This window comes from Cyprinodon tularosa, unplaced genomic scaffold (genome assembly GCF_016077235.1).
Source record: "Cyprinodon tularosa strain WSP-4 unplaced genomic scaffold, ASM1607723v1 ctg245, whole genome shotgun sequence".
Lineage (NCBI taxonomy): Eukaryota > Metazoa > Chordata > Actinopteri > Cyprinodontiformes > Cyprinodontidae > Cyprinodon > Cyprinodon tularosa.
In genome coordinates this window covers 842,076-856,119 of record NW_024038908.1, presented here as the reverse complement: position 1 = coordinate 856,119, position 14,044 = coordinate 842,076, and the positions used below count along the sequence as shown (strand labels likewise).

At 37.1% G+C, this 14,044-nt stretch overlaps 1 protein-coding gene across 1 annotated transcript in view; it reads left to right on the top strand.

The window, feature by feature from the left end:
• The window catches only part of cunh8orf34 (chromosome unknown C8orf34 homolog), a 130,276-nt gene that overhangs the window by 34,792 nt on the left and 81,440 nt on the right, over positions 1–14,044 (top strand). Inside the window, exons 6-7 of the mRNA XM_038287794.1 lie at positions 361–524; positions 5,805–5,971. Of these exons, the coding sequence (XP_038143722.1) occupies positions 361–524; positions 5,805–5,971 (331 nt within the window). The remainder of the gene's footprint in view (positions 1–360; positions 525–5,804; positions 5,972–14,044) is intronic.

Below are 14,044 nucleotides of genomic sequence, written 5' to 3'. Positions count from 1 at the left end.
CTTCTCATCCAGAAGACTGTCCTCTAGTCCCGTCTTTGTCCAATTCTGTGTCAAACAAAAGTGAAGCAGTACAGTGAGCAGCTGTATTTTGAAACTATGACTTGTGATTAGAAGCCTAGCATGTTTTCTGAAATGTTGCTAAATGGAACACAACATTTCCAGCAAATTTTGTGGAGTTCAATGGAAAAATGTAATCAAAAAGCTGAGATAGTTTGCCTTTCATATTGAGCTTCTGCAGAAGTAAATGTTTCTGACTGCAGTGCTTTTAAAAACTAAGCTGTTATCAGGAAATTTTTTATCTTGAAATAGATAAAAAAATTGGCTTTGTTGCATTTCAATGCATCTCTGTTATTGTTTTAGCACATTCTAGGCTACAATTCAGTTCTGCGCCCTCGAGTGGTGGGCGAGTGGGTTGGTCGTGATGACAACGACGCAGACCCGCTGGCCGCTGAGATGCTGCACCCTCCGGTCCCTCGAACTAAAACCGAAGCATGCTGGAGCGGAGAGAACAGCCCCGCTCGGAGGTTAGTGATCTGATCTGTGCGGTGAGGAAAAGAAGTTGAAAACCTAACAAAGTTCAATGAGTTGATAGTGATTCAAACAGGAGAAAGTGGGCTGATGACTGTGCCAGCCTGAGGACTGCCCATCTGAAGGGCTCTGATAATCCCATTTCAAAGGCTCAATCCAACATGCTTGCCATGATAGAGCCTCAACCCAATTTCACATTAGAGCTAACCTAATTTCTCTGCCCTCAACGCCGAAGGAATTTTGTGCCTGGTAAAGCGTCCCTTCGTTCCAGAGGAGTCCCCATCTTCCGTTGAACTCTTTAAAGGCTTCTTTTTTGGGTTCAGTTTTTTAATACAGACACGATTAAAAGGAATATCATTTTAATTCACTTTACTAGACCAAAAAGGTTAATTTAAATCTAGTTATACAGTGCTGTTAAAGTATTTACATTTGTTCTCCCTTTTCTGAATCTGTCATAAAATATCAAAATTTGATACAAACATTATCGAGTAGATATAAAAGCGCCTTGGAGGCTTTAATGTATTAAGGGGAGAAAGCTATTCAATGACCACATAGGAAGATTTTTAAGTCAATACAGCAAGTTTCAGGCTGTTTTACTATAGCATGTACAGCAGTTCAGGGACAGACTTTCTTTGAATAAATGCTCTGCTGCAAACCTAAAGTGCTCTTGATGTTAAGATCAATAAACTCTTAGCTAGACATTCTTTTTCAGGACTTTTGGAAAGAAAGCAGAAGTCATGCTCCAAGTTATTGTGGCAAGTTGTCCACATCTTTCATTAGCAAAACGTCATACTTTACTGCTGGTATTATTATTTTTCCATAATGCTGTTGGTCTTATTCACTGTGTGATTGGGACACAAACTTTCCAGAAAGCTCCACTGTTGTCTGACGTCATTTTCTTCTTTTGATCTGAGAATACAATTTTTGTTATTCTCATTGTCAATTTTTTTATCTGCTCTTACATTTTTTTTACAACGAAGCATCATGTATTCTTTTTAAGATATTTTTAACCAATTCATGCCATAAGAAAGATTCAACTTCAGTTATTTATTTATCCTAAAAGTCAGAAAGTTATCAGGTTATAGGTGTTTTTTTTGTCTTCATAAAAATACTATCATTTGAAAAAAAAAAAATATATATATATATATATATACGGTATATATATATATATTCTTTGTATTTACTGTGGTTCTCAGTGTCTAATATGAATATATATATATATATATTTATATATATATATATATATTTATATATATATATTTATATATATATATATATATATATATATATATATATATATATATATATATATATATATATATATATTATAGGAGAAAATAGGAGAATTTAATTGTAGGTTTAGATTCAATCAATCCAATTTTTACAGATAATCCATCCAAAAATATTTTCTAAACATACCCAAGAACAACAAGTGAGTTCAGCCAACAATATCAACCAACAACATAATAAAGTAGGTAAATTCCTCTGATGTTTAAATTGCAGTCAGTGAAAAAATATATCTGGTTATTTGACTGTTCAGCAATCTCCCATTGAAGTAAGCACATAGGGAGTGTGGAGACCAACCTTCTTTTAGCCGAACCAAACTTGTGAAGTACGACAATCTCCAGTGATCCAATGGGGTAGAGAGGATAACAGTACATTCTATTTTAAAAACGGTAAAAATAATACCAGGATAGCATTCCATCAGTAGCTTAATCATTTTCTATCATTTTTGGATGATGAAGGGCAAATAGAGCAGTAAGTCAAAATACTGTGAAAAAGCAAAGCAAATAGTGCAGGACGATGATGGCAGCAATTCCTTTGCCAACGGCCTTTATTGGAAAAAAAATGCAGCCAAGTACGAGTCATATTCATCAGGAAAGATAAAACAAAAAGTAGAAAAGGTTAATGGCAGCAACATTTTGAAAATACATAAATTAACAAAGGCTACAAAGGAGAGAAGTACTTTATAAAAGAGAAAAATAATCTTTTCTTTTATGACTTTTACTTTATGTATTTTATGACTGCAAACCTACCAAGATTTAAGTGATTTTTGTTCAAATGGACCTTTATTTCACTCCTGTCTTTAATTACAAACATGACATTTCAAGAGGCTCCTCAAACGGAATTAAAGTCAAGTTCTAATAATTCGTTTTAATAGATACTTTTGAACATACTGGAGCAATGGACCTAATTTATGTTAGACTGTGTAAATCTCAGAGGCAACATATGTCTATTGGTTTTAATAGTATTTGGGTATAAGTATTTTAATACAAGTATCCAATAGCATAAAGGACTGCTCTTAATGTCCCTCACTTTTGCGAACACTTTCTACACAAGGCTTTCCAGATCGATTAATGTAGTTCAATTAGAATTCTAAATGGCTTCAGTCGGGCTTATGCCAGGTTACTTTGTAACGGGGAAAGATGTAAAACCCTACATCAGGCACTGGTCTTGGATAATGTCATTATGTTACTGTATTTGTGGATTTTAAGGAAAAATCACTTCGCAAACTGGGACATGGTGAAATAGATGGGCTCACTTACACAGTATGCTTTTTGTGAACTAAAGAACCAGTGAAGACTGTCTGAGTTTTGGGGTATTTTCCATTCTGTGAAGTAAAGAAGGACATTTAATGTGTTCTTACTCCTGTCACCAAGGACTGCAACTGAAAATGTTGAATCCTCTTGATATAAATTAGAGAAGCTAATAGTTATCACCCTAACAAAGCAGAAAATCTTGCACTGATGTGACATCCTAGCAGGACCTAAAGAGACCACATCCATCTTAGAGCATCTGAGGTTTTCTTCACTAATTCTCTCAGATCCTCCACATTTTCCATGTTCAAGCCTTTATCTCAAAGCTTTTATGTAAGTCTTCTGTCCGTGGTGATTATGACAGAACTATGCTGATCCTCGGAGCTCACTGTCCTGCATGTTGTAGGAGTCTCCCTGCTGACACCTGATCTAGATGAGTGGACAATTAACAACCCTGTAGTGGTTAATGGCTTTATAAGGAGGTAATGCAATAGTTTGAATTAGATGAGTTGTAGCTAAGGGCCCACATAGGCCTCGTTCCCACTGCAGGCCAAACATATATTTTTTTCTGATCAGGGCAGGCTGTTTAAAACAAGTGGGAACACTTAATTCCACTTTCAGATGTGGTCCTGAATCTCACTTCTATGTAACTTAAAGTTACTTTCCATCTTATATAGTGATGGAAAGTAACTGTGCATCCTCCAGCCCAGCAATTGATGATCTGCCGCCCCCTGCAGTCTGATGCTCTTGTTTACATCAAGTCTTCTGCCTATGCAGATAACTCCTGAGATAACTAGTTAATTCTCTGTAAAGTTAACATCCCTGCTGGCCGTCTCTGGATCCAGTTTGTTGTTATAAAATGGCAGTTATCTCCCTAAAACGCCACCATAAAGAGCTTCACTCTTATATTTATACGTTTTCCACTCTGCAGCCGCTGATGATAGGAATGTTTTCGGTTGTGCATCTAAACCACACCACATATTTCTCTCTGTTTGCTGTGCTGCAGGTGATAGGGTTAGCTATCATTGCTCTTATGAGCATGTATGTAAAGTTTTGAGCGTATAAAAAATTTCACAATGATTTTACAGATGGGCAACATTTAAAAGGTAATGGAAAAATTCACACACACACAAAAAAAAAAATCTGATTAAAGTAGGACTGGCAGTGGGAATGTATCCAAAGAGGACTGTGGGCCATGATGATCTCATGCTAGAATGTAACACTGGCATCATATCTAGGAGTTAATAGAATATAAGATGTAATAGCTGAGATTTTCTCATCTGATGTGCAAAATTCCTATTTTTTAATTCATACGACTATGTTGTTTCCTGTTTCTAAATTATAAAAAACTTAGGAACAATTTCTTAGTTTGATTTATAATGTGAAAATTTCCTAATTGGTTTCTAGTCTCGATCATTAATTGCTTCTGTCAAAAATGACCCCCACGTCCATGCAAGTGAAATATATGTGGATAATGACTTGTCCAGAATCAAGGTAACCAATTTAATTAGCAAAACTACCACACAGTGGGTGTGATAAAATACAGCACCAGTCATCTTTTGACCGTTTTCCACTAACTGTAAATACGTCATTAAAATGAGATTAGGATCTAATGAATACTCTTGCAGCTCTATGATCCACAACCCTCATCCACAGAGATAGAAATATTCATTTATCAAGTATAATGCAGGAAAAAAAATGCTTTTTTAAAAATGTATTCACAATTTTAATTAAAGATCAATTTCTTTTGTTTTTGAGTACGAATGTTGACAGAAATGTGAATGTGTGCTACAGTAAAAAGGAATGACATAAGTGCTTTCTGTGGAGAATGGTGAATGTACAGAGCTGCAGCCTCTCGGGATTACAAACTCCAGCCGTGGAATTATAAATCAAGCAGGTGACAAGCAAAGACTTTAAAGATGAAAAGTGGAACATTAATAACAGACTGTCAGAAATGATGAAGTGGAATGAATAATACATGCAGAGAGAAGGCAGAGGTTGAATATAAACAGTTAGACTTCAAATTTGAAAAATTTAAATTAACTAAAATTAGAAGTTGAAAAATAACGAAACAAAAACAAGGTCCAGATGAACAAGAAGTCAGCAACAACAGGGGCATCTCATCCCTCATTTACAGTCTCCTTCCTCCATGTGTCCTACTGTTCTCTAGCATACTGCGGTATGACTGACTGCCCCTTCTCTGTGGTAGTTGTCAGAAGGGATTTGCGGTCTACTTGTGCCATACCTGAATATACCTGTATTTTATCTCTAGTCCACAAAGACTGCAGTCACCTGAATCTGCACTTTATTTAGATGAAAAATCATGTTTTACTTTTTATTAGAAATTCTGACTCTATCAAATATTAAGCCTGCTAGATAACAATTGCTGATGAATTTTCTGGAACCCCTGCCACCAAAAAAACCCATTGTAGCACTACAACAAGGGAGGGATGGCCTAGTGGTTAGGTCAAATAATAAATTATGAACAGTTTAGTTTGTGCCTTCAAGTCGTTGCCCATAGGAAGACGTTACTTGGATATAACCTAACAGAATATTTTCAGAACAGCTCCAAATGACACAAAACTCATATGGGTGAGTAGAACATGATGTAATAACGTAAAATCAAGGGCCCAATGTAAAAAAAAAACAATTGAAGTATTTTCTTGAGCATGACATTAATCAGTTGTCTGTCATTGTGTTGTTCTAAGGTTATTTGCCTTATCTTTCTGTTTTCCATAGCTTGAAAATGGAAACAAAAAGCAAAGGGCTAAAAGAGCAACAGCAGCATCACAAGAAGCTGCTGGCAGCCATGTTGTCCCAGGACTCCTTCGACTCGGTCAACAGTCCTGCTTCTTCTGTCGTAGAAGAAGAGATCGAAGACGAGGATGATGCCATGGAGCTTTTGGGTAATGTCCCAACCAAACATTTAACCTTATTTTCACTTTTGGGTCTACTTTGTAGGAAGATGGATTTTTACACTCTTTTCTACAGATATTATGAACTCCTTTATAGATATATGGAAAACACTTTATCAGCTACTTACTACTCACCCTCTTCTGTATTTCTACTTTAGATATGCTTTTATTCATTTACATATTCTGTTCTTGCTTTTCATGTCATGCTGTTTTCCCTCTGAACCTACAGTGGGGCAAAAAAGTATTTAGTCAGCCACCAATAGTGCAAGTTCTCCCACTTAAAAAGATGAGAGAGGCCGGTAATTTTCATCATAGATATACCTCAACTATGAGAGACAAAATGAGAAAAAAATCCAGAAAATCACATTGTCTGATTTTTAAAGAATTTATTTGCAAAATATGGTGTAAAATAAGTATTTGGTCAATAACAAAAGTTCATCTCAATACTTTGTTATATACCCTTTGTTGGCAATGACAGAGATCAAACGTTTTCTGTAAGTCTTCACAAGGTTTTCACACACTGTTGCTGGTATTTTGGCCCATTCCTCCATGCAGATCTCCTCTAGAGCAGTGATGTTCTGGGGCTGTCGCTGGGCAACACGGACTTTCAACTCCCTCCAAAGATTTTCTATGGGGTTGAGATCTGGAGACTGGCTAGGCCACTCCAGGACCTTGAAATGCTTCTTACGAAGCCACTCCTTCGTTACCCGGGCGGTGTGTTTGGGATCATTGTCATGCTGAAAGACCCAGCCACGTTTCATCTTCAATGCCCTTGCTGATGGAAGGAGGTTTTCACTCAAAATTTGACGATACATGGCCCCATTCATTCTTTCCTTCACACGGATCAGTCGTCCTGGTCCCTTAGCAGAAAAACAGCCCCAAAGCATGATGTTTCCACCCCCATGCTTCACTGTAGGTATGGTGTTCTTTGGATGCAACTCAGCATTCTCTCTCCTCCAAACACGAAGAGTAGAGTTTTTACCAAAAAGTTCTATTTTGGTTTCATCTGACCATATGATATTCTCCCAGTCATCGGCTGGATCATCCAAATGCTCTCTAGCAAACTTGAGACAGGCCTTGACATGTACTGGCTTAAGCAGGGGGACACGTCTGGCACTGCAGGATTTGAGTCCCTGGCGGCGTAGTGTGTTACTGATGGTAGCCTTTGTTACTTTGGTCCCAGCTCTCTGCAGGTCATTCACTAGGTCCCCCCGTGTGGTTCTGGGATTTTTACTCACCGTTGTTGTGATCATTTTGACCCCACGGGGTGAGATCTTGCGTGGAGCCCCAGATCGAGGAAGATTAATCGATCCCACAGTTGATTTCTTCACACCAAGCTGTTTACCTATTGCAGATTCAGACTTCCCAGCCTGGTGCAGGTCTATAATTTTGTTTCGGGTGTCCTTTGACAGCTCTCTAGTTTTGGCCATGGTGGAGTTTAGAGTGTGACTGTTTGAGGTTGTGGACAGGTGTCTTTTATACTGATAATGGGTTCAAACAGGTGCCATTAATGAAGGTAACGAGTGGAGGACAGAGGAGCCTCTTACAGAAGAAGTTACAGGTCTGTGAGAGCCAGAAATCTTGCTTGTTTGTAACTGACCAAATACTTATTTTCCACCATATTTTGCAAATAAATTCTTTAAAAATCAGACAATGTGATTTTCTGGATTTTTCTTTCTCATTTTGTCTCTCATAGTTGAGGTATATCTGTGATGAAAATTACCGGGCTCTCTCATCTTTTTAAGTGGGAGAACTTGCACTATTGGTGGCTGACTAAATACTTTTTTGCCCCACTGTATGCCTTGATCTTCTTTTAGTTTGCTTTTTCTTTTTTTACATAAGCCTCCCTGCAATTTGGACTTTTATGACAAGAAATGACATTGAGAAAAATTTTCTATGCTCCATCAATCTAAGATAATGTCCAACCGACACATTTATGAAAATACAAGCCTTTAATTTGAGAAAATTTCAAACGATCTGGAAGTCCACTATATTACACAGTCAAAAAGGTTAAGCACCATTTGAACTAATTTAAAAGAGCAGACATGACCACGGTCAGGTAATGCAATAATCAGAGAAATTGCAAAATCTCGATCTCAGACTACAGGGTCTCAGGTATCGTGTTAAATATTAAACCACTTGACAAGTTTGGCTTTTTTGAATGCACTGCCAGAGAAGGCCACCTCTTTTTGAAAGAATTTGTCAGTCTTTATTATATTTGGAAATATAATAAACTAGCAGACATTTGAACCAGATGAGAGCAGCATTCCTCTATGCCCGTCTCTTCAATAATCCGGTCAGTTCTCCCTAGATGTTCAGTCTTATAAAGGACTCTAGGTGAGGACTGCACGTCTTCTGTAATGCTGTGACATAATTAAGCCAACATTCATTCATATAAAAGCAGGTTTCACCTGCTCTATTTTTCCAGAGAGCTTTTGCTTTGCAGTCTACTTGATACAGCTAGAAGCCCAGCATCTGTTGTACACTCAGTCATAAAAATGACTCATTGGATTAACTCCATTTAATTAATGGCAGGTTTTCCATCCAGTACATTTTTGCCTGCTGAACCAAATTCACATTTATCTGAATGGTGTAATTTTATTACACCATTCACCATTATTTATTTTACGTCTGTTCAACTCAGCTTTTTAAAACACTTTCAAACGAAAATAAATACATAGAGCAAATTTAAATATGTTTGGTTGGTTCAACATAATTCTATTATGCTTTATTTGTCCCTGCATTGAATTAAGTTATTTTCAACTAAAACAAAACATTTGAAGAACCCAAAGACAAATTAATTGGTTTTATTAACTTAATTGTATTTACTTAAAGAGCAGAAACAGTTTTTGTTAACAAACATGCTTGCATGTTACATGGTCAAAATTACCTGGACAAAGATAAAGCTGTGATCATGGATCTTCGTCTCAAGATAACTTATGGTTTCATCTGTGTGAACTTGAGCAACAACTAACTCCACTATCTATTTTAAACATAGAATTACCTGCAATGCTATTTTCTTCTGTGGCTTGGTCCGAAAATTAAAGGAGGTAATCCTAGCAAGGAGCAATTTTTATGAGCATTGTAAAGTATTCTAAAATTATTGGTTATTTGAAAGACCGTCCTTGTAAGCTCACAAGGCAGCCTTATAGTGAACTCAAGAATTTTAGGTTACTTTGCATCACACATAATTAAATATTACTAAATAATCCTGGAACCAATAACTTTAGGTTTGTTAAATGGTACGAATTTGCATCACCCAATAGAGCGTCTTGAATCATTATTTTGAGTGATATGCAGTATAGGTTGTTCTCATGGAACCAAGTTTGTTCGACCTAGACAAAGGCAGATCCATGGACATTACCTTTTAGACTTAAGGAGCAGCAGTTTGTCAATTTGCTAAACCAACAAGCAAACATAAATCTTGAACCTTAAAGCCTTTTATTTCTTTTATGTTTTGTACAGATTTTATTTTTATTTTTTTGCAATGAGAAAGTCACATTTCTAAACCCCTCCTTACATAGTTACACTTTGACTTAGACTCAACTTTATTTATTTATTGTTACTCCTTCGGGGAAATTCTGGTTCTAGTAGTAGAGTTAAAGCAAGATGCCATTAAAGATAAAAATACGACAGACAATATAAAAATAAGGTATATATTACAAAAAAAAAAATGTAATGTCCTGGAATATGTTTCCCTTAGATATAAAGATATCTGCACTGTAGAGAGCTAATGGAAGACTACATAGTAGTTGTTCATAGTACACAGTAGTAGAAGCTCTGCAGAGATGGATATTTGCAAACTGAGGCCTTGCCGTAACGATAAGATTCCTCCACAATGATGTGAAAAATCAAAAGACAAAAAACCCATTAGTGAGCAAAGCAGTAATACGTTGAGGTATTATTTATGTCTTCTATTGAGGGTTGCCTGCTTAGTTAATAGAAGATAATAGAAGAAGCACTCTTTTTGATTGAGCTCATAATATATTTCTTCATGACAGTCCTGCCACTAGGTATTGACTAGTGATGGCGAAATGGGCAGCTGGCATTAAACCTTAATTAGATGGTTGTCTTTATTTCAGTGCAGTGCAGGATCTTACAAATGTTTCTTTTTTTTAAGCAACCTTTATCAGCAGGGCTGAATCTCTTAATTATAAAAGCACATTCAAATGCACAGAAGCAGCAGGTGGTAGAAAATGTTCAGTTTAAAGCGTAACTAATAGCTCACTGGGGAAATCTGTCGCTTATGCAGACTAACTCCCAGGTTAGCAGAAAAAGGCTGCCATATAGTTTTACTTTGAGGAAACTTCAAGCAGCAGAGAGTGCTCTGTGTCTGACATGTGCTCCAATTATACTGCCTCGCTGCCTATCAATCGCTCTGACTTATTAGTGTGCCTTAACACACAATCTATGTATGCCTTTCATCCTGTGCTTCGATCACAGCTTTACTGCTTGTTAGCTCTACCTACTTCGCAGATGGCTTGGTCACATTCTTTTATTGATGTGTGACACAGTGGACAAAATGAAGCTGTAGGAAGCATTGGCAGTTAAATATGCAGTTAGTTTCAAACAAAGTGATTTCTTATTGTGACATACGTACAATAGAAGGATAGAAACATTGTCTAAAAAGAAATAAAAGATCTGAATACAATGTGCTTGTATGAAGTTCCCCTCTGATAATATCTTGTAGAAACACATACAATGGTTTACTACATCTTATAGTAAACCTTTGTAATACATGTATTTTGGGTGTGTAACTCTTACAATCTATCAAGCAATATTTGTTCCATTCTAAGTTGATTTGGTCCTTCTAACAACATTAAAGGTATTGTGGAGGATTGGATTGGATAGACGATCAGTGCTTTTTGCTACCCGTTGGTCATGTAAATCCTGCTCCACCGTGCTGTGCCTGCGCCATATCTGTTATTGGTTGCTGCTGTTGGGTAGCCACTGCCTACAGGGCTGGTTATACTTCCGCAGCAGTGTGTCGCAGTGAGCTTTTTACAGTTATGAAGCAGATATTTTTGATTTTTTGATTATGAAGCGTTGTCTGCGCTATGTTATTCCACGCCACAACGCAAGAGGAGCAAAATGAACTACAGTAGCTGTGGGTCTAGATAAGGCCAAGCCGATTAGGAAGTGGAAAAATGCAAGGGGCAAGTTTGTGCGACAATGGAGCTGGTCCATCTTCACAAGTCGTTTTCCACAATCGCTGTCAGTAAGGTACCAAACAGTAAATATGCATAGTATAGAGCGGATGTAAGTTTGACCAGTCAGAGGCCTCCTGTCTGCGGCACTGTCTGCGGTCACCTACAATTTTGGAGAGGTGTATGCAGAAGGGGCAGGGCATCTCCGTTAACTTCGAAACACACGCATACAACCTGGTTTCCGAGCATTAACCAGCCTTAAGCCGACAGTGGGCCGCTGGGACAGCAAATCCCATTATGCTTTGCAAGGAAAGCTATCCGTGCAAAGCATTCCGGGAGATATCTGCCTCTTTTTTCTTCTCGTACATTTTGTAGACACTTTTTCTTTTACGAGCAGCCATTTTCAAAGAACCGCGGTGAGAAAGGTGAGCTTCAATGACTGTTTGAAACTGTAGCTCATCACAGATACAGTATATGCTTGAAAGTGTGCATGATCAGAAAAAAGCTAGCTAACTGGGCAATTCTTTGCCTTTATAGCTTTCAATAAAGAACTCCTTCACAGGTCAAAGCATGAAGGTCTTATCTGTATATACATTCAGGATCCAGGACAGCAGTACATAACACTGACAGATACAACCATAAAACAATTTGTCGGTGGTCTGCTATAGCCCTCTGTGATCATAACTCTTCAGCTTAGCCATATTCTCTATTGGCTTCTACGCTATTGTCCATTGCTGTAATTCGGATGAAACAATGTATCAAGGTCATTTGTAATCCTCTGTCAAGGTCTAGTCATGATGCTCTCCAGAGATGTCAGTCTTCTGTGTTCTCTGCCTCACAGGATGTGAATTCATTACAGTAAACACATGTCTAAAAAAGAGGGGAAATCCACTGGGGTTGGATTTCGGAGGGAGGATTTGGCACAAATCAAGTTTTTAAAGTCACACACTTTCTAAACACAACTGCTAATTTTATCAGGGATTTCAATGCATATATTTAAGAAATATATTTAAATGTGGGCTACGACTCATGAACGCAGTACAGAGAAGGATACGATACGGAGAGGATGTTTCAATGTATGGAGCCAGAAGCTGGATGACATGGTGTGAAGTTTGAATGTTATACTCATAAAGTGGATATTGGTTTTCATGCTTCTATCATCACTGGGCAGGTTAAAAAAAGTTCAACACACACAGTAAAGATGAGTGAAAGTCTAGCAGTAAATCGATTTCTTTTATCACAAAAGCACAGTGTCACTCAAAACACTGCAACACTCTTTCCACATATCTCACAGTCTGTGGTGGTACATAAAATGCTTCACTGTTTCAGATATTCTCCTCTTGTAGATACGAGCAACTTCACACATGTAACTGTTTTCTTTTTGCCGTTTCTTTCTTACGGATGATAAAGAAAAGTCCAGGGGCCTGGAATTACATTATAAGTTTGGTAACAGTAAGGCCCCATCCCTTTATGTCCATGTGGGTTACACACAAATTAAAGGTATATCGGAGGATTTTTGAAAATTAAAAAAAAAAATCCGCCCTCTCCACTTAAAAAAAAAGCGCACACACAACCCTGTACCCGCTACTGAGAGGGAATGTCTATTAAACACGTGCGAGAGCATGCACAAGCCCATTTCTCCTCATGCATGCCTTGTTTAAAAGTTGCTGTTGGCATCGCTCATACAAGCTCACTCTCCACAAAATTTGCAATTTTTCCACTGTCAGACTCACCACCAGTAAGTGAATATGGGGACGAGCACGTAGAACGGCCTTACCTAAACGTATCACCAGAATGATTGACAATTAGGAGGACCACTTATTTTGATGATCCATTTGAAAACAGAAAATCCTCCTCTATACCTTTAACTAGTCGGTACCATTTCCTTTTCTTTTTGTTTCAAATTATAGTTTCTTTAACTTGTTTTCCCACCACTAAATAAATAGCTAAACAGATTTGGTATCCAAACATTCTGCCAATTTGTATGACATTAAGATATGAATCCTTAGGTGGAGAGTACTTGTAAAATATTTCTTTTTACACTTTTTGCACCCTTGTCTAAAACTAAACACACAACATTCAGATTAACCACACTAATCAGATTTTTGTAAAGTTTTCTTTCTCCATTATGGATGTAGATTCTCATAGAATCAGAGATTTTTTTCCCTCTTCCTCTAGGAAATAACACTCAAAACCAAAAAACTCTTTTAATGAAATAAGTTTATGTATTTAACCAAGTTTAAAACAATTCATGTATCAAAGCCCACATTTCAACAAAACCGTTTCTTTCCATATTTGCTATAAAATAAAAGAAAAGCAAGATACCTGATTAAAACCAAATATTTTGTGTTTTAAGATTTTTGATTTAAGTAATGCCCCCCTGCATCTGTTCAATAACACCAGCATTATTGTATGGAACTAAAGCTGGTTGGAGTCTTTAACCATTTGATTAGACTGACATCTGGTGGCTTCAATCCTGCATCACCATTCTGATGATTGCAGTATTAAGTTGAGTGCACTTTTTTATCCAGCACTATTAATCCACAATTGCAAATATAAACTCTGTATACAATTATTAATACAATACTTCTTCTCATGATTATAACAGTACTCATGAATCAGTACTCTTCTATTAATCTACCACAATGGAATATCATAGATCTAAATTAAACTTCAGAGAGATTTAAATCTGAGGAACAAGAGCAATCATAATTCAAAGACATTCAATTGAATAAGGTTTGTTTTGTTTTCTGAAGAGTTCAGAGCTTTAATGGGCAGTGTAAGCACTGCCAGTCGGCCACTAGGTGGCAAAAAAGCCACACTAGTTGAACCCAGAAAAAAAACCCAGAAATGTTCTAAGAGCCTAAAAAGTGTAATAAAAAAGCTTCAAAAGAAGCAAGTATGGAAATTACCATAT